Source organism: Cottoperca gobio, chromosome 16 (genome assembly GCF_900634415.1).
Source record: "Cottoperca gobio chromosome 16, fCotGob3.1, whole genome shotgun sequence".
NCBI classification, from domain to species: domain Eukaryota; kingdom Metazoa; phylum Chordata; class Actinopteri; order Perciformes; family Bovichtidae; genus Cottoperca; species Cottoperca gobio.
The window spans coordinates 7629693-7651711 of NC_041370.1; the positions used below are offsets into that span (position 1 = coordinate 7629693).

The window sequence follows — 22019 nt, forward strand, 5'->3', positions numbered from 1 at the left end:
AAAATAGCATCTTTAAGTTGTGTTTTGGATACTTTCATAGAGCAGAAATCTCTTCTTATGGTTAATAATGACCTGGGAATAACCTTAACTTTACATTTTTTATTAAAATTAAAGCTGTGAGGTGAATTTAATACTATTTGATACATTTTATGGGAATATTTCTCTTATATTTTTCAGATAAACCTAAAATAAAACCTTATGAGGGAATTCAAGATCCGCTCAAAATAAAAGACAGAAGAAACTTAAGTCTTTAAAGGTTTATTTAAAAAGAAAAAAACCCTTTTAAAACACAATTAAACACAATTAAAACCATCTCATTTGCATCAATCCAACAATGTATCCAATAAGGTTACAGTTTACACTTTAAAAATCATTTCCTCCATCTTCAATTAAGGTGAAAGTTATCAGATTGAACATTTTAAAGATGTGTTTTCCATTAAAATGTAGTCATTTTACCTGAAATGAAATGTTATATGTTATATGTGGATGTAGATCACATGATCAGCTCCTGATCAGACTGCACTAACACACTGCAGATAATGTAAAGTGATAACAAAAGGAACCAAAGAATTCTGCCCATCAAATTAGCTGGTTTGCTCACTCGACCTGGGCTCACGTAGGACGTGTGCTCTGTTCCCCCTCCTCGATGGTCGACGATGAAATTCGAACAGACACTTGAGTGACGGACCTGAGATTTCTGGACCGATTCACCCAGAGAACCCGAGGTTTGAGAGAGAGAAAGAAGATTCGACTGAAGCTGCAGAAACTTCATCTTCATCAACCTGCAGAGAAACAAAGTTTACAGACTTACACTGAAACAAACCTGTTCAAAGAACTTTAAAAGCAGCTCTACATTTGATTGAAAAAGTCACTTTAGGGGATTGTTACCATGCAGATAATACACATTTAATAAGAAAGGTAGGATTGGCTCAAATTAAAAGTAGTGCTTCATACAGTTCAATTATTGTCATTATGTAGTATTATTTTCTGCTAACCCTTCCTTCATGTCATCTCATGTAGACTACAAACATGTCCTGTGTGTGAGGCAGAGTTGGTTTGTGCTCAGCTCAAAATGCCTAATGCTGTAACCAAACATTTAGCACGTTGACAGTGACTGGCTGCCTGTTAGAGATCATTTGTATGATTTACATGGTTTTGGAAGAGCTAATTGCTTACTTTAAAGACACAACAGGGTACATTTGAACATATCTTAAATAGATAGATAGAAAAGGAAGACAGTAAGACAACTACTACATTAATGATTACCTGCATGTACTAATAGATTCAAAAAACACATTGCATGAGGTGAAACATTTTTTTATTATTCATGTTACATATTAGGTGTCAACGCAGAGTATACATGTACAAATGTCATTTCTCCAAAAATACATCAAACTGAACCTGGACTTGACTACTAATCAGAAAAAGAAGACTATCCCTCCCAAACAAAATGATGTCCCTCAATGTTGGTGTCTTTATTTCCTCCGCTTTTAGTTTGAAACAAATCGGGTTGGGTTCCACCTCGAGTACAACCTATAACGAGCACTTGACGGGTATAGACATACCATAGAAAACACACGAATACATTCATCACCATCGCCTAGAAAGGTTCAACACTTCCTAATAAACTACAGTCAAATAGTCACTGAGGAGGATGAAATTTGCAATCAACATAATTTCACTGGCCTGAAATGTATGCAGGAGATAGTTCAACGGAGAAGTCGGCATTTAATGAAGATCAGAGTTTTGCATTGGTTTAACTATAACAGTATAAATGCTCTATTTGTCTTTTGCTTTAACTAAACCTGTAGTACAGTCTTTCCTGAAAGATAAAACTGACAAATGTATATACGTTGTGTAGGTTTTATCGAACAGATTGCTGAAATAAACCTCTGTATAAAATATAAACTCTGAAACTTGCACCACAGTATTCTAGATTTATGTAACCTGTAAAATCCAACTCCAGCACCTCACTTGCCTCTATAACATCTGAGAAGAAGTCAGGCCTTGACTTATGAATTCGTACTTAATGTCATGATGCACCTTTTAAATTATAGACTGTTAGACCCCTGGAAGAAACTATGGGTTTGAGTTAGGAGTCGGGCCTATCAGTGTCTTCTTTACCTGTACTGTTACTTTGAACGCAAGGATTGAACTCCCTACAACATGAAACTGAACCTGAACCTTTTGCTGATCTTTATGACATTTAACACCCATCAAAACTAAAACATAATATGCATTCTTTGAAAATAAATTCCATTCGGATGACTTCAAACAGACATTTCAATAACATATATATTTCTTTTTTGTTGATTGTTTGGAATGTACAGTAACATCACAGTCCTGTTCTGCTTTTAAAACTCTTCTCAACATTATTAACGGTCCTTGTGTTTACCCATGTAGTTGTATCTGTCAACTGATAAAGAGCCATCCTCTTGTTCAGTAGAAATATGGCCTCGTTCATCTATCTGTCGTCTGATTGGTCGACTCAGGTCAGCAGACCAATCGGCAGGTACACAACCCATGTAGGCACTATGCAACCACGTCAAAAAAATAAAAGTAAGTTATTCGATCATAGCAATATATTGTGAATATATAATTCTATCTATAAAACAAAAGCCTTCTTGCGGCTCCTATTTCTAATACGTACAGTAGTCTAAATTTAAATTATGTATGACAAAATCTAACATAACGAATAAGTAACCCCGTAATAATATGCATACAATCTCTTATTAACATACTGCGATGAGAAAAAGATGTGAAAACCTCCAGAGAATTTGTTGTTTATGAGCCTAAAGTCAGACAAGCTGGGTTTAACCACTGCTTTCAAAGTGCCCTTAAGCAAGGCATTAAACTACCATCTGGCAAATAAAGGTTTACGGCTTCTTTCATGAGCATCCAGCAGCCAGCTGTTGTCATGCCTCTGACTGATGAAGGATCATTCATCAGTTTATTTTCTGGACTAATTTCTCAAAGAACTCCATGTGAACATTAACCATCAGTTGATGAATGAGCAATTATAAAGTGACGGCTGATGGAAGGGAGGTTTTGGCTACTGGCTGTTTAACTTGCTCATCCCATAGATATCAATATCAAATCTTAAAATTCCTCCTATTTAAAGTACCTAATAACGATTTAGTGATTTGAGCGAGGTCATAGAGATGTCTCGACTAAATTTACACATTAACATATAGTGATTATAACACTGCAAAAGCAGCTAAAAATGTTCACTTTTTCACAAAACGTAGCTAGTTTTTGGGTGGCTGTGTTTTGTGCTACAAGCCACATTGTGCCAACATTATTCGTATCAAATTAATTTGTATTGTTGTTGTTTTTTTTTAATTAAATGGTTCGCATTTCAGGAAATACACTTATTTGCTTTCTTGGCGAGAGTTGGGTAAAAAGATGGATATCACTTACACACAGCCAGGTAACTGTTAGCTTAGCTTAGCTTAAAGACTAGCAGGGGAAACAAGCTAGGACTATTCCTCGGCAGGCCAAAGTGACTTCCTTCAGTCTGGTCCGGCACATAACCACAAAACCTGCCACTGTTTATTAGTGAACTTCACAGGTGCAGAGCCCTGGCTCGCTGTTTTCCCCTGCTTCCAGTCTTATTACTAAACTGACCATTTCCTGACTGTGTTTTCATATTTACCATATATACACAAGAGTGCTATCTTCTAATCTCACTTTTGGCAAGCAAGCAAATAATGTTTCCCAAAATGTCGACGTCTTCCTTTAAATAGCATATTGTCTGAATGACAAGCGGTGGGAGTTTGATTTATGGAAAATAAAATGACATATCAAAGTAACATTATATTACAAAATGTAAGAAGTAACAGATTAAATAAGGCTTTTTTTTTTTTAAGCTATTAATCAAGCGATAAAAAAGCAGTAATCTTTCCTTTCTTAGTTTCTTGTAATATACTGTTGCTTATCTACAGTGATGTATATCAAGGTATGACTCAAATTAAAGACATGCTCTTCTTGATTCCCAAAGATTTACAAATCATCAGGAGGTTTAAATATCTTCCCTCATCACTGTTAAACATGATAAATGCAAAGGCATATTCCAAAGTTAACAGTACAAATATCAGAGAAACACTAGCAAAAAGGGACATTTAGTAACGAGTAGTGAGTTACAGTATAATGCTGTAGAATAGAGGTGATACTATGAGAGCAACCTGGATTTGCAACGTGTAGAGATTTTTTTTTTCCTTTTTTGTTTTTGTTTGTACTTCAAACACTGCCACATATTACATACACAGTATTCCTGTGGCAAAACAGTCATTGCGTCTCGTATTTACTCTCTTTGTGTCAGTACAAATTCACGTTCTCCCACTCCACAAGGTACTGCACCTTCCCGTCTGGTGTGACGCGTCTCGCCAAGATCCTCACTGCCTCCCCTCCTCCCCAGCTCCTGGCCACTGTCCCGTCCGCACCTCCAACTACCACCCCCCCTCCTCCACCTCCTCCGCCTCCTCCACCTACGCCACCCCCTCCGCCCATGTCGGCCTGGTATGGGGGCATATCACGTAGGATGAGGGGTTCCAGCTGCTTCTGCCCCGACTGGTGTTGGTGGCTTTGTTGGTTGTTGTGTTGGTGGCTTTGTTGGTTGTTGTGTTGGTGGTTATGTTGGTTGTTGTGTTGGTGGTTATGTTGGTTGTTGTGTTGGTGGTTATGTTGGTGGTGGGGGGAGTGATGGTGGTGATGGCTGCCATTGGAGTTGAGGGGGTATGGATAGCAAGGTGGTGGTACTCTGCAAGTGTCCTCCACGCTAGGAAAAGAGATAGAGACAAGACCTGGAGTCAGGAACGGGGACTGAATCATCTAGGTGCAGTTAACCATCTCAGTCAGAGGAAGAAACATATTTTCATTTGGAATGCTTGTTGCTTGTTTGCTCCAAATACACTGTTGTAAATAGCCTTGAAACATGTGCAGCCTTTAACTATTTGTCATTACCATCAACATAAAGTAGACTGAAAACACTGCATGGAAAAAGGACTTAAAGCTGCTGTAATAAATATTTTTATATAAACAATGGATCAAATGTGTAAGGTGAAACGAGTTACTCATAGTGATGAACCCACAGAGAATCAGGTGGAAAGAAAAGAAAGTGTTAACATGCTAGCATGTTCCCCAAATCAACTTTATAAAGGGATAATATGAAATTGTTGTGTTAAAAAATCATCCAATTTAGGTTTAAACTGAAGTTGGGCTTTATTGTGTTTTATCCTTTTCACACATATTGTACAAAGATATGATGGCTCCTGGTGAGGTTGGGCATTTATTATGTATTTATATATGTATGACGTACTGTACAGTATACTGTATCTAGAGGCTTGATAAAGTCTAATGTTTAACGATGATAATAATGTTAGTAAGTCATTTAGAACTCACATTGAGTACTTCTGCTTTATGTTCAAATGGGTTTGATGCTATTACAATAAAGAGACATTTTACAACCAAGAATACTTCTGCTAATGTGAAAGAAAACATAAAAAGTGAAGAAACATGTAAATCAGCTGTTTAACGGTCAAAATGTCCCATTTTCGTATTCTGTGTAGGGTGAAAAAGTGTCCTCAAGAGCTTCAGTAAAGCTTAAAGGCAGAATCTGAAGGGTCCGTTTGAATGTACCCGACATGTGATTATATAAATGTCCAGCAGGAGTTACTCCAAATGAGGATGACAGATGAGAAAAACCTGTTGTAGTGATGAAGACTCCTGGAGAGTGCAGTGTTTCCGTTGTACGTGGTGTGGTACAGGGCATACATCCGCTTGGGAGGAGAGCTGTGGACGGGATGCACAACGGTTGAAGACAACGATTGCTTTGCAACAATAATCTAAAATAAAAATATATATTTTCATCCAGTTGTGTTTACAAGCAGTAGAAAAAGACTATAATTCAAAGGTTCTTTTCACCCAAAAATGAAAACGTGTCCCTTGTGGTATCTAGTCATAATTTAGTTTGAGTTTAAACCATAGACACTGTGACTCATTGTTTGTGGACTACAGTTTTGAAGCCTTGAGTTTGGCATATTGACCATCGTTATTTTCGAAGTGACACGAGACGGTGGAGCTACAACCAGACATTTTTAGGCGACCAAAATGTTACAATTAACTTTAATGAACTGTGAAAGGGTTAACACCCAAACAGGACAACACCGTGTGGTGGCGACCTGTTAATCACGAGGTAGCCACGCCCTAAAAGCAGAAACTGATTTATCATCGATGTTACGCTAAATGGGACCATAATTTACTAAACTAACATCATGCTGTAACCAGCGATTGAGACCATAAAGTCATTGAGTTTACTGAGTTAATAAATAAATTGGAAGTAAGTCTCATAGACTTCTATGCAATCTGACTTCATTTTGCAACCGGAGGAGTTCGCCCCCTGCTGGCACTTTTCAGATTTCAGATCAGTTTATTTTGATCACATGATTGAAAAATTACATTTAAAAAAATCTCTGCTGTCAAAAGTTTTTTCTTTGGAAATATTTTCCACCAAGGAAATAATCCCACCTCAATTGTACTCGGGTGGCGGCAGAAGTCATGGAGGGGGGGATAACTAAAAAACCTCAGCACTAATAACGGTAACCTACAACATGTTCATAGCCGCGGGAAGTAGGGGTGCTGAGTCCAGGTGGCTGAGGTAGACGATATTTGTGTAGTTTGCAATATAATTTTTTCTGTCAAGTCAAGGTCACAAATAAAATATAGACACCCTCTCCAGCATGAACAAAATATTAAAATTTGAAGTCAGTTTTACGACAACAGTTGGTCACTTTCTCAAGAGCGCAGCGCCCCCTACTGAGCACATGCAATGTGTTACTTGTAATATGGGCGACCTGACCTTTTAACTCTTCTCATACCATAAGGCATCAATACATAAACCAAAATGGTACAACACCCCATACCTCAAACTAAGCTCCTCCTCTGACTTCCTGGAGTTGTAAAGGCTGGCCCCTCCCATGTAGCCATGGCAACATGGCAGCAGCTCAATGGGGTTGGCAGCAACTGGAGGTGGACAAGCCTGGGCGCAGGAGACACACACAGATCAGCTTGTGTCTGGATGCCAACATCATCACATGAGTCAATCAAGCTCTGATAGCTCCGTGCTCAGACACGCTTTATAAAGTTCATTCTGCATATGGCACGTTACGTTTCGTGATGAATATGTCTCGATAAAGGTTTGCAAAATGAAATTCGGAGTGAAAACATTTTAAAATGATTGATATATCCATTGATATACATTATGTATATTTTTTAGAGTCTGAATTCTATCTTCCTGCATTGCCTGAGGGCAGATATGCCTATAAATCTAAACTAATAGCATTAATGGATGTGAGTTTGTTTCTTCCATTCTTTCTTTAGACGTATAATATTTTAAAAACAAGATATAATTTGCGAGGGAATGTGAAGGAGAATTGCCTAAAGACCCTCAAGGGGGCTTCAAAAGTGGCATTCTCCAGGCAGCATTACAGGAAATAATTACAGCAATGTAATATACACACTTTGTATGTACCTATTTTAGATGGTAAAGAGAGACATAGTTTAGCATAGTGTTTGACAACACTGCATTAATGAATCACATCATCTACAGCCGGAGCCCATCCCATGGAGCTGGCTGGTTAGTGAGGCAACTCTCCCGACACACGACCCATGAAAAGTAAAAACATCAGAGCATCGTCAGAGCAATCAATCACTGGAAATGTCATCGGGGGGGAAGCCATGTTGCATATCTCATCGCTGGACTGAGACATATGGCACCACACTTGGACCATTATCACTCCCTTCTGTAGCATTGCTATTAGGATGGGAGATTATTATTCAGTGGCCTTTGTCAACGTCTGTGCCTTTAAATGGACGTGCTCCGTCAATGCTGCACTGCCAAAGGTGCCAGCGCCACCTGGCCAAACTGTAATCGACTGCAAAGTGCATTTGGAAATGATCCCAGGCTACACATATCAGCATTCCTTACCATCTCACTTCCCCCACGACAACGAACCTGCTCCTCCAAGACGGACGGAGATTAGCATCAATCAGAGAGGCACAATGGGGCCTGGATGTGCCAGAGTGAAAATGAGAGCTCTGTGGAGAGCATTGTTCCAGGATTACTGTATGTGCACATACACGGATCAGAGTGTTGTGTAGGAGGACACAGTACAATGAGCATTCAGAGTTAAGAATGCTGTGTAAAAATAGTAACAGTAATAGTAAAATGTGATGTTGACTGTTTCGGTGTCATCCGCTGGGAATTGGGTTTGATGATCACGATAAATGTGGTGCTGAACTGCAGATGTTGATGAGATACATGAGTGGGTTTTTGTGCAGCCAAGTTTGTATTTGAATTATACATTTAACTGAGCCAAACGTACAAGACTTCATCTCTCACACGCTACCTTTACTCTAACCATAGACATTAAAGCATCAGCATGCATTAAAGTGAGGCAAAAATACGAGAAGAAAAATACTGAGGCACTGAGCTGCACTGGGTGTTAAAAGACACGCAGACTGATTTAGACTGCGAAATGAACCTTCATCACAGTCTGACTGACAGGTTATTTGGATCGCAGAGAGCTGTTTACCTGGATGCATAAAAGAAATAATCAGAGAGCTTTTGTGGCCCAGACCTCTCTCCTCGCCCTGATCTGGAGACAGAGGCACTGACCTGTGTCTCCATGATGCGACGCTTTGATTTACGCGACTCCGGCCCCCCCACTCTCCTCTGGCAGGGTAGTGACAACGGGCTGAAGTGAACAAAAACACACATAAATTAAAACACAAGCATAAGCACACACAGTTTCTATACAAGCCTAGTGAGAGGCGTAAAATACAAGAAGATGAGAGCAGTGAGAGGATATACTGAGTGATTTTTATATTAGTACATTTTTGATGAGCCCAAACGTCATTAGCAGGGAGCGGGGGTGAAGAATATGGAAAGAATAACATACAACATTCCCCAAATTTCCCTCATTCTGTATTTTTCTCTTCTGCTTAAAGCTGAATGTGCGTCCTGCAGCTCGTCTCCTGAAGACGAGACTTAATGTCTGAAACCCCCCCGAAGTGGCCCCTAGAGGCTGAAATGTCCATTACAACCCACAATTCAAAAATGAATGAATAACATACTCTTCATTTTTGCTCTAATTAATGCCGTACAGGTAGTAGGAATTTAAATGTATATTTTTTCCTTGGGGCCAAGACGACCAGAGAGTCATTAAGATCAAAAGGATATATCCTCGTAGCAGCATGAATGTGTTCAGTAAATTGCACAGTAATTGGAGGACTTTGGTCGCTGAATGGTTACGGGGCAAGCCACAAAACCCCGAACGACACTGGTTCAATTCCAGCTGCAGACCTTTGTTGCATGTCATAACCCCCTCCCTTCTCCCATCTTCTATCTGCCTTTTCACTGTCAACTGTCCAATAAAGTAGAAGATTAGAAAAGAAATCTTGACGATGAGATATTTTGTGGTGACATTTTGGCCTAAGGGTGACGCCAAAGATAAGGCGGTGTCTGACATGGAATGGGTTTACCTTCTGAAGATCATTGATGTTCTCTGGATATTTAGTTAAAAATCTGGCCTTTAGGCTTTAGATATGTCTTGTGTGCATGTGGGAATTTAATGACAACCTGTTTCCAGTATTTTTGCATAAAAAGGTGATAATTTGACCTGAGGTGGCGAGGAAGAGGAAATGGAGTGTGAGCTGAAATATCCTCGGCTAGTTTAGAGGAATATCCTGACAATAGTTTTAGAACTCAATCTAGTCTGGATCATACAGCAGAAGATGTCATTAGAAAATGAGTTTCAGTTAGACAAATTGACGACCAACACCACCACCTTGAATCCCAGCTGCTAACATAGAAACACCTTGAAATGATTATAAATACATTGTACGTGATATAAATGAGGGATTATAGGTTTGTGTGTCAGCAGTGTGACTTTGACTCTACAGGTTGTCAGTTAAATTTAGAAAGTATACATTTAGACAGCGGCTATCTCTGGAAAAGGCATACACTAATATGTGTTGCCTCTGGCGTGGCCGTTTAAACATTGTCCATTTGGGAAGAAGCAAACTGACTTCACTCTAGTGAAACTGAACATCTTACATTTCTGAAGTGATTCAAAACCAATAAGATAAGTGTCTCTTGCTGACTACAGGAAACTTGCAGCGTGTAGCTACAGTATTTAGATGAGCAGAGGGAACTACAAGAAGTAAATTACTGAAGATATGAATATTGTTTCCATGTAGGACAACGTTATAATTGTGTTTCGGAGACTCAAATAATATGGTTTTTAGTTCCCTTCAAGGCTGCTCCACTGCAAATTATTCCATTGTAATTCAGTTTGAATAAGCCCCAGCTAAATGCTGAAAATTATTTAAAATGAAAAATGTCTCTGAAATATGCAGACACACACACACACACACACACACACACACACACACACACACACACACACACTTACAGATGTACAAATGTAGGCACACAGGGGGGCTTAATGCTCTTTAAGGAGAACATTAAGACACCGATACTTTTGCTGCCATATGAAAATTGCAGCCCTTTGATTCACGTGTTAATTGTTCATGACGTAATGACGATATGCCTTGTGGCAATCCAAGAGTTGTTATTGGGAGAAGTGCTAAAAGAAAGAGAGGCTCTGTCCTTACACTGACCTTCTCCGGTGCGTGATGTTGATAGGTGGGTCGGTGATGAGGGGCGACGAATCAGACGTCAGTGGAGGTGGGGCTCGGACCTGAAGCCCAAAAAGACACTTCTTCTTCTTGATCTCCTTTCCAGAGACGAACCTGGGGTGACATTGAAGAAACAGCTCGTACAGTCTGTTGTTGGTTCTTAAAATATACCAACACTAAATGTAATTATTAAAAAAAGACTCATGAGCAAAGTCAGTGACAGTGTAACTAAGTATACATAATTACAGTTTGACGTAAAGCAGTTAGACCTCTACGCTGGGTATTGTGATATCATACCAACAACTTGTGTCCTCTTCTAACAGGACAAAATAAGCAGCAGAAAGTGTTCTCTCTATTTGTCATATCCATTTTATTCAAAGTCACACATTTCATCTGGCTCATTTCAGCCTGCATGGACAATGTTGCAAATTACAGCGCACTAAGAAGACCTCTCTATTCATGGAGCGCTACTCATCAATCCAGTCATGTGTGGTCGGTGTTTATTCTTCTCATCGTGTGCGATGACTTACCTGTCCTTGTGGGAGTTCAGCGCGTTGAGGAGATTGTGACAGCGGTCTTGCCTTGGCGTGTCAGAGAGCTGGAGGACAGACAGGAATGAAAAATCAAAGCTGTGTTTACACAGTGGAAGGCCATCAGACGGATAACGTTTAATGCTTAGAATAATTTTCCTTTACAGTAGCTGACAGCAATAATGTTGATAAAGTACTTGTTGCAGCTACATGGCTGAAAAACCCTTCTGCCATGTGACGACAGAACAATACAAAAATGTATTAAAAAAAAACAGCTTAAAGGAGAACCCAAACGTCAGATCGATGTATAAGGAAATGCTCAGACAATCCCCCGTGGTGTGTACTTTTATCTTCCTGTTTATTCTCTGAGGAGCAACTTGGGTGATATCACGACTTTGAGCATTAGCACTCTAGTTTTAGGATTCATTATGTTCATCATCATTCATCAAACTCATTTATGTTTACACGTGCTGGTCAGTGAGTGTCCTTGATCATAAAAACAGACAAAGTCATGTGCAATTCTTTAACTTTGTGGTGTTCCCCTTTAAGCTGATGTAGAGGTCATACTGTTTATTTTACTTTAATTTTTTACTTTAATGGCGGTTAATAGGCTTTAAGTCTCAAATGCAAAAAAAGGCTGGCAGCATTTCACATCATTTCATCATGGTGCTTAAACGAGGAAATATCAATACCGCGCCCAGGAGCAACGAGTCCCAATTCTCATTGGTGAAGGACAGTATTTCATGGTCAAAATCAAAGTATTTCCTCTTGCAGCACAGCGAGAGATGGTAGAGCACTAAATGAGCCAAATCCATCCTGTATAAACATTAAAAAAAGAACAAATTTGATTTAATTTGATAATAAGAAACAGGTCAAATACAACAAAAGAAAGAAAAAACAACAACAATAAAACTGGAAAACTATTTTCAAGAATATTTTCCAAAACTTGAGACAATATTATTATATTATTACAATTAATTATTTAATAATTAAGTTTTCTCAAAATAGACTTTAAAATATTTTTTGTTGTTGATGCAAACATGTCAGTAAAGGTTTTACGGTTAACATCACCAGGTCATGGGTAGTCTTTGGATGGTCTCTGGTCCCTTTGTACATACTGAGCACTGGAACTGATAAAACCTAAAAAGACACATGGGGAAAACAACCTGAAAATTATCATAATTAAATTTTCTGAAATATCATTAACCCTAAAAAAGAAAAAAGTAAGTTAGTTAAGAAAAAACAGCTTTTATCTTAAATAGTTTTTGTCCTTTGTCGGTTTTTGTGCAGACTTCTTATCATTTAGTCCGAGTTCTTCATATACGCTGTGATTTTCCCCTTTTTACCTTCCTTGCAGTTTATATATGTCTGTCTTCTCTAGATATGCTATCATATAAATCCACCTAAACTGAAAATAAACAGACAGCTGTATTAGTTTCACTATAATAACATTCTGTTCTGAGTGACCCTGAAACTCGTCTCATACCACAACAACAATGTGTGCATCTGTTCTGCTATATGCATGTGTTTGCTGAAGGTCATTGGGAAAGATGAAGCGCAGACACAGTATGACGGCAGCACATGCTTACTATTCCAACTGTGAACTCAGTCTTCACTCTTCCTCCATCACCTGCTCAGCAGATGTTGTACGAATCCGGCCTCGCTCTCCCCGACTGTCAATCTAAATCTAATCCCTCCTTTTCTTCCCCCCTCAGACAGGTTTCGGCAATAACAAGGTGTCAGGGTGGGTGTAGAACCCAGTTGCTAACACAGATGGTTAATGACAATAATGACTTAATGGATGGATACGTTTTATTACACGCATGAGATGAAGACTATCAGACTGCACTGCGATCAGCATCTTGCATATCCTCCCGACATCATATCTGAACAACTACCAGAGAGGTGATATGTCTGCTCTGCTGTCTGTCACTGTCCCTTTGCGCTGAGGGTGTGAGGAAGCACAAGTCAGTGAGTACATTAGCATGCACGCTAATGATTTAGTCTTAAGGTAATTAAGGTAGTTCTCTGACAAGTGAAGCTGTCATGCAGACGTCTTCATCTGATTATCTTAATCAGAGTGGAATCTACTGCGAAAAAAAAATTGCAGTTTAAATGTGCAGCTTTTCTCTGTTTTATATGATTATAAACTGAATATATTTGGGTTTTTAAATGTTGGTTGGACAATTAAAGGAAGTTTAGGACATCACTTCTGACTGTAAGAAATTGTGACGCTTTTCAATTTATAGATTAAACAATTAATCGTGGACATATTATTTGAAAATGAAAATAACACGTTTGCAATCAGATGTGACTCATTTAGCTCAGGTAGGTTTCTGCTCAATCTGACCTGAATATTTTACCTAACAGCGTCAACATGTGGTAAACAAGAAAAGAAATACTGATCAATGTAAACGAGGTCAACAGAGAAGTCACATGTCTCACTTGGAAACAAAGTCTAAATTTAGATCCTGACTGATGTATTGGCGTGACATTGCTAGCTTATACGTTGACAGATGTGCAGAAAGTAATTGCAGTAAAAAATTTGCAATTTCAATTTTTACGTATTTTTCATCCTTCATATGACAAATTCTTTTATATTCATTGTAATGACAAAACTATAATTCTGAGTGTGATTCAGATTGTTTTCCAGTAACGCACCTGTCTCCATACAGCAGTGGCTTGGTTAGACACTGTGTGCAGGCCTCGTGGAACCACTGACCACAGCTTCCACACTGTAACATCTTTAGGTTCCACCTGCAGTCCAACAACACGAAAACAACAAGAGACTTTAAACACATGAATGAATGGATGTGTTTGACATCTTCAGTTCAACTCCCACCTGGAACCTACCACTCATAAAGATATGGCACAATGGAGTTTGTTATTTATGTTCTAGGTGGGTGGGTTTTACCACATAAGCAAAAGAGTGCAACGTAAGAAAAGGAGCAAAAACACAAAAAAACACCGCAAATGTAATAAAAGGATAGTTTGGTGCAGTGACGGAGAGCATCTCTCACATATCATTCCGAGAAAGTCAAAAAAACAAATCCTGCTAATACAGTTTGACACATGTCTGACACATGTCTGATATGCTGCATGCAATTTGCAAATAAACCACAAGATGACTTAGATGAGATCTCGCTTTCAGAGACAATGTCAGATGTTGAGGAGCACACATGAACTCTACATTCAAGCTTAAACTGGCCTCAGCAGTGTCACTCACTCTCCAGGTCCGGCACAGTAGCAGTAGCACTGTTGCTGATTGGTCAGATGCTGCGGGTCCCAGTCTAAAGACGACAGCTGGTAGGGAAGCCGGAGTTTCATAAATTGCATGAGCCGAGCGAAGCGTCCCCGTTTGAGCGCCCCGCCTCTCTGAAAACACAATTTTAGGACAGAACTGATTGGTCTGTGACCCCTCAAATCACTGTCATGTCAGAGCAGCGAGGGAGACGGATCACATTCGGTGGGGAGAAAGCAATTCTTCTCATCTTATTGTAGGTCAGCTGTGAGAGATAGTGTCCGAAGCAGCGGAAGTCTGGACAATGAGATATGGACATTGACCGATTGACAATTAACCGGGTGCTTTCTCTTCTCATATCTACAGAACTGGAGCACATGTGATTGATTGACTTTAAATGTACTTCTCTCAACTTCAGCGTAGTTTTTCAGCTTCATAACTATTGATTCTTCACGATTACTTGGACACAATGTAGAACATCTTATATTGAAGTCAATACTGAGGGAATTAGTGTGCGCTTGCCTCGAATAACCCTGTTTTCTGCTGTACACAACAGTATAGTGGCAGCAAAGCTTGATATATTTGACTGGATTTCTCCCATATGACACACTGAATGTCTTTTCCCCAGAGTGTGAGACGGAGAGATTAGCAGCCTGACCTTGGTTGCGACTGCAAAGACACATTGCCGGCAGATCCACGAATCGCTGTCAGCTTCCGGTTCGATGGCTGGTGTGTGGCACTCTGGATGATAACCTGTAATGGGAGGAGGAGGCAGAGCGTTTAATTCGTGTTTACAAGAAAGACAGTCAGAGTGACAATAATGGCTCCATGTTTAGTGCTCTGCTGGTTTGTTTCAGCAGCATGCAAAATATTTTTATAGTGTTTTTCTGCTTTTTCCCTCAAAACAAACTGTCATCACACCGTAGTCAGTCTGACAGAGCCGTGAAGACATGATGGTAAACTTTGCTGCCCTTTAAATGTTGTTGCATCCTGCTGCAGAGTGTTTGAAAAACTTCTCCCCACTTGCACTTTAGTATATTTTATTTCATCATTCATACTTTGAAAGTACCCTCAACTCAAATGTGCTTTATTTATTGCTGCTTCACTTGGATGTTTTACCTTCAATGTGCAGAATGAGGTACGTACAGAGCTCTGTTCTCACTTTAAATCTGAGTTTAAGGCTGTTTGGAAGCCAGTGCACATACACTGAGTGGCATTTACAGTGAAGTAAGAGACATCTTGTGTCAAACTTTTTAAATTGATAATATTTGCATTTTCTACATTCTGGATTTTTCAATGAAGGAGCAGATTTAAGAAATGTTAACATCCTTCTTTGTGGAAAACCAAATTATAAGTCAACGCAGTGTATTTGTATGTCTTAAAATATGTCTGGAGGGGATATTTAAATTAGCAATAAGCCCAAGTAAAGACATCTTGTATAAGTCTATATATTAAGCTCCACGTCTTTGGGCATCTCATTCATTTTCATTCTAGCCGGGATACAGGTGCAACAACTCAAATCTATCAATTACGATATATGGTTTTCTGTGTCCTTTTTTTTAATCAGCTCGACTATTATTTACAATACTGTGTTAAATCTTCAAGGTCAGTGCAAGAAGTGGTGGAGAAACAGCGCTTGACAGCGTATGATGAGGCGTGCTTCCTTACCGTGGCGACATTTAAGACAATTTATGAGGGGTTCTTTAAGAGGCGGAGCGTCACAAATACAGCAAACTTCTTCCACTCCAGCAGCGACTGAGACAAACAGAGAAAGACAGAGAGAGGCAGGGGAGGGGAGGAAGTAAATGTGAAAGAGGAAGACAGAAAGAGAGCCGTAAACGGCATTAATTTATGTATATTGATTCACATCCTTGCCACCTCATTGATTTCAGTGTCTCCTGCACCCTTTCAGATTTCACTTCATTTGACTGGCGGATATTCAGCCTGGTCCTGACAAGCGTCCAACTTCCCCCTTCACTTGATGTTAGGTGGAGTGGGGGCACCATTTCCCTGAAGAGTCATTAGTCTAATAAATTCATAAATAGACTCTAATATACCAATTACATCTCAACGTGACCCGATCAGAAGACTCGGAGCACTCAGCATCATAACCTTGAACGTGCCTGTAATATCGTTTCTGCGTTGCAAAATTTATAGATCCTGAGACAAAAGGTGCAAAAAAAATCAAAATGTTTTAACTCTCACAAGGCGAAAGAATCAGAAAAGTATTTTTCCAACTTCTCACGCAAAGTTTAAGAGTGGAAACAAACACCTTTAGTTTGAGTTCAGCTGAGCATCTGTGCATTCAAAAACTCCATCCCAACAGGAAGCTATTTAACTCTTCTAACTGAGGGGAGAGGGAAGGGGGAAAGAGAGTTCTTCTTACACGAGTGAATGTCCTTTCTCAGCACCCAGAACTCCGAGTTGTCCTCAAATCTCACCAGACAACATTGCTTGACTCCATCTACCTGAGAGGGAGATAGCAGGTGAGCGGGAATGATTGACATAACTAAATGGAAGTCTTTTCAGAATCCAGGTGAACACACTCACACACACGGAAAAGTATTTCTGCCACACACCCGTACACACTCCCCACATGCACTTACTCTTTTTACATTGCCAAGGTACAGTAGTCCATCACTCCATCGAGCCAACACATCATCTCCTTCACTTACTCCCCCCATCCTGAGGAGAGAGACAGAGAGGGGAGAGAGGGGGAGAGAGAGCAGGGCTCATGTGAAATGGAAATCCGATTTATTCGCTGAATACTTTGCTGCCATTGCTGACAGAGGGGTTTATGGCCCCGGCTTTTCGGCTGGCTCTCAGACAGACGGGCTTCGGTGCAAAGGGGTTAAACCCCCCCCCCCCCCCCCCCCCCTCCCCTCCCCTCCCCTCTCCTCCTTTTAGATCAGAGCATAGCGACAGCCTGTATCCGCCACAGTGAAAGATGAGAGTGAGTACACAACCAGAGAGCAATACAAATGATTACTGCACACATGAAACGCACATACACACACAGAGAAAAAACACTGCATGATGACTGCTGCAATACAGTTTGATTGAATGAGCAAAGATCACTGTGCAGCTACTTGAAGCATCTGCCAGGCACTTTGCTGCTTTCTTCTTCTCTCCCAACATCTTAAAAACTTGAATAGATGCATGAAATGACTGTGCAGGCATTATCTTAGCTCAAGCATTTGTTCCAGTGCATGCACTCAAGACAGACGCAGGATACACAACAGTGCATGGAGCCCTTTGTGAATCAAAAGGAAATCAGGCAAATTGTACAGTGAGCTGTGCCGGTGAAGGGTACCTGTCAAGTCGAACTCCTTTCCGTCGGGGTCACAGTGATTCCTGGGCAGGCTGGACATGAAATGCCCTCATGTGCTGTGGATCTCCGCTGCCCAATTACTGCCCGCTCGATGCGCAGCCTGCGTGTTTGCAAAAAGTGGATGATGTGCATGTATGTCCCTGTCTTTGCCAAGCGCCTGTCTGTGTGTGCGTGTGTATGTGTGTGTGTGTGTCAGTCAAGCCGTCAGCGAGGAGGAGGAGGGGGGGGGGGGGGGAAGGCGACTGGCTGTCCGTCCGTCTCTCAGCCTAGTTTGTCTGTCCTCCGCGATGCCGTTTCGTCATGTTCCCGTCGCTTTAGCCCTCCTATCCCCCTCTCCGCCACCACCTATTGATGCTATTAAGGCGGGTTTGTCAGAGCAGCACCGGAATCAAGCCGCCAGAGACGCCATCATCCCTGCCTCTCGCTCTCGACCGACTTGTTGTGACGCAGACATAAAACACCGAGATAGAGTGGGAGGGAGATACTGATAGAGGGGGATCCAGAGGTGGAGGGGGGGTCCACGGCGAGAGCACCTTCCCGTCTGTGAGACTGACCCTAAATCGTTGTGACAAGGTGGGATTGTGATGTCTGGCGGCAGGAGGGAGGGATGGCGGGTGCGCTAAAAGCCAGCGGAAGCAGCGCGCGCAGCGACAGGGGCCAATTAAGTGGCCAATTAATGAGTTTAGCCGCCTCATTAATTGGGCTCAAACAAGAGGAAGTTTAGAGAAACCCGTGGAGAAAAGTTTTCACACTGAGATGACCAGGGCAGCATCGAACACTTTAACTTGTCTTTATCAATATTGATCCCTTTAAGTTTTACCACACTTAAAGGATTTTAGGAGATGTGTTTGCTTTCTTTTTTAAACTGTGAGGGCTGATTGGACATTATCCCATCTCTTTTGATATAGCCTGTAAATCAGGTTTAGAATGACACTTAAAATATCACAGCAGACTTACAGGTATAATGAGCACACTAAATGTGCATATGTTTCTTATGTTTCTTCTTTAAAAATGAACAAATTATACAATTTTACATTTAGAATAACTTCTCTAGAACTCGTTGCTCAAATCCAACTCCTAAGTGGACACAACCCACATCTGCAGGACAGATGTGACACCCAGAGGGCCACCTCCTCTCACAAGACATCTGGGATGTAATTTAACTTGTGATGAAAAATATTGTCCATATACAACAAGTATGGCTGTGGTTATACCAATTGAAGTCATACATCTAAGATATTTGCCACAAACAATACAGCCTGCTGATCTCAGTACAGCCAAAGATCATTAACCAAACGTGCACATTGTTGAATATAATATTAGATGAAAGAAAGCCAATTTACTGATTAAAAAAAAGACAATCATGAGGCCCAAGCTGCTTTTAGAGAGTCGTAGACACATTATTAAATTATAAAAATGCCTAATTAAGCGTAATGTAAGTCGATTATACTCACAGTTAAATTGCTTTGGAAGAATAACACGCTTTGGCTACAGGCACATGTATCCAAGCCAAGGTTTTATTTGTTTATTTTTGTGTCTTTTCTTGTTTATTGATGTCTTACATATTACTCACACCAGTCAAGCGTGTGGTAACACCGCCGTGCGGTTCAAAATGGCCCCTGGCAGATTAACAAGTGGGGAAGTGTCTATTTGCAAGTGTTACCACTAGATGGCGCGCAAATACAAGGACAACAACTGCACCGCAATCAGTCTGGGGGATGTTCAGGGTCATTGAGTTGAGACTGATGTTAAGGATGATATGATGTGATAGTAGTTCCCAATCTGGGGATCAGAAGCAGCGGTGGAATGCAACTAAGTACTTTTACCCAAGTACTGTACTTAAGTACAATAGTTTGAGGTACTTGTACCTTTTTATTTTAGTATTTCCATTTTGTACTACTTACTTTTTGGGAAGCCAATATTGTACTTTTTACTCCGCTACATTTATTTGACAATTTAAATGACTTTTAAAGTGTTTTAAGATTATTAATACAGAATATGAATCAACTAATAAATTATTAGGTATAATTATGGATCACGCTACAGAGCAGTATATAAAGTAAATTAAATTAGACCCATTTTTACCAGCTGCAACGTTAGTGATGCTTACACTTTTTCTTTTTGTCTTGAAATACTTGAGATTTGCACCTCCCCAGGACTCTAAAAACTACTGAAATGAAAGGAAATCCCTTTTTAGTTGAACTTCTCACAGCTCATGCAATGAGAAGAGAGGTCACAAGTTGCAGGCATCGCTCAGCTTTAAAGACTCCCAAGCCAGTTAGAAACCAGTATTAAATCATATTTACTTGGTGTGATTTGTGTGCATTATATCTCATGTATGTGTCATCATGTAATGTGTCTTTATGTTGTTTCTGGTAGTTTTCCACTTTGTCAGTAAAAACACACACAGGCTAAACTTCCTCTCCATTCTGCAAACCAAAAGTAAATGCACATGGTCATCCCCGTCACATGATGTCTGTGGTAATCAGATTGGCAGGATGGCCTTTTGGTTACAGACGATCCCATTCATAATTGCCTAATAGTTGAGGTAGGCAACAGCAGCAACATGTCTAATGTCAGTCAGTCCTTTGGCATGGCTGCCCCTCACTGATAAGAACATCAGTCAATTAATCAGAGGAGAGTTAAGAAGGATCAGATGTTATGCTATACTTTATACAGATGAGTGGCACATTAAAGGAAAAAAACAAGTGAGCATAGCATAATTCAGATGTTTCCTTTAATTTGGATATGGTCGGGTATTTAGTATTGTATCTCACATCAGATATTTAGAAATGTCCGTGTGTGGTACTGCACTATGTTTCAACATTCTTGTAAAGCTTTAGAGTTTCAGAGCAACAGAGTGATGACTTTTTCTTTTTTTGGGGGGCGGGGGGAGTCATTTGACATCAGAGGTGGACGCTGTATATTCTTCAGTAAAAGTAATCACAGTATAAGAATACTCTATTACAAGTCAAAGTCTAATTATGCAGAACATTGCCCATGTGAGTGTTCTATTACTATGCATTGTATATATTATTTTACAGGTTTATATATTTCTTTACTAAGCGCATTTACTGTTTATGCAATATTTAATGTTGTTCCTGTGTTGTCAAGTTGGAGATGTTGAGTAGGAGAAGCATAAAATGGAAAATATTTGATGCCTTGAGTATAGGGTTAGAATTAGGATACGGCTTCTGTGGTGGAAGAAGTATTCAGACATTTTACTTGAGTAAAAGTAGCAATTGCAGAATTGGCAATTTCAGAATAGTATATATTATATTACTGGATTATAATAATGTGTAAGCATCAATAATATTGCAGCTTGTAAGCTGAGGCTGATTCAACTACCTTTTATACTTCCTGGTAGTTAAATTCATAATACTGCATCATAATGTATTAGTAGATTTATATTGTGCACTAATAATCTGAATCTACAAAGTAACCAGTAACCAAAATTGTCAAATATATGTGAAAAGTAGAATATTTGCCTGTAAAGTGTAATGGGGGCAGCGGTGAAAAAAATAAAAAGGGCACTGCTGCAAAAACAGCAAGTCTATATGGCACTGCATCATGTTTTCTCCATTTTAAGGCCACACTCGAGAGCACTTCATCATGTTTCATCTAACACATGGGAATACAAGAGGGAACATTTGCTGTATGTTGTTTTGTTTGACATGGAGGGGGGTCCAAGGGTGCAGTGAATGGAGTATAAATAGAAATACTCAACCTACCTCAACATTGTACTTGAGCATAAACAATAAATACATCCCACCACTGTAGGCGTGTGATAGACCTGGGGTATGTACATTATATTTAAGATTTAAAATGTTATGGTTGGGTATGCAATAAGCATGAACCAAGTCTAATAAAAAAAAGTTATAAATGAATTTCGGGGCTGTTTTAAATTCAGTATTAGGTTAGATGAGGTGAAGAGGTTACCGTTTTAAGAACTGTCACTGGCAACAGAAACGCGCGTGTGTATAGGCTACGTACGTACGTATGCGCGAGCCGGTGGTACGGAAATGCGTCCGTAACGTGCCGCAAATGTTTCCCTCTTCGGTCCCTGCCGGTCTGCTGTACAGTATCCTCACACTGTGTACCACCTAGAGAGACGGAGGCTGGTGCAGAAGCGAACATACAGGAACTGCGACGTGAGAGAGAGAGAGAGAGAGAGAGAGAGAGAGAGAGAGAGAGAGAGAGAGAGAGAGAGAGGTGAGGA

The 22019-nt window shown here is 40.1% G+C and overlaps 1 protein-coding gene across 1 annotated transcript; it reads right to left on the minus strand.

Annotated features, from left to right (window-relative positions):
* Positions 1-1301: 1301 nt before the first annotated feature.
* Positions 1302-21897, minus strand: phf1 (PHD finger protein 1). The gene is made up of 16 exons (XM_029451157.1): positions 21798-21897; positions 17783-17900; positions 17076-17154; positions 16856-16937; positions 16138-16224; positions 15128-15222; positions 14455-14603; positions 13890-13985; positions 12300-12368; positions 11921-12044; positions 11229-11296; positions 10675-10812; positions 8675-8753; positions 6921-7036; positions 5704-5790; positions 1302-4777 (listed from the first exon to the last, which is right to left on the minus strand). Exons 3-16 carry the CDS (start codon positions 17151-17153, stop codon positions 4318-4320), a joined length of 1728 nt encoding a protein of 575 aa, XP_029307017.1. The 5' UTR covers position 17154; positions 17783-17900; positions 21798-21897; the 3' UTR covers positions 1302-4317.
* Positions 21898-22019: the final 122 nt, after the last annotated feature.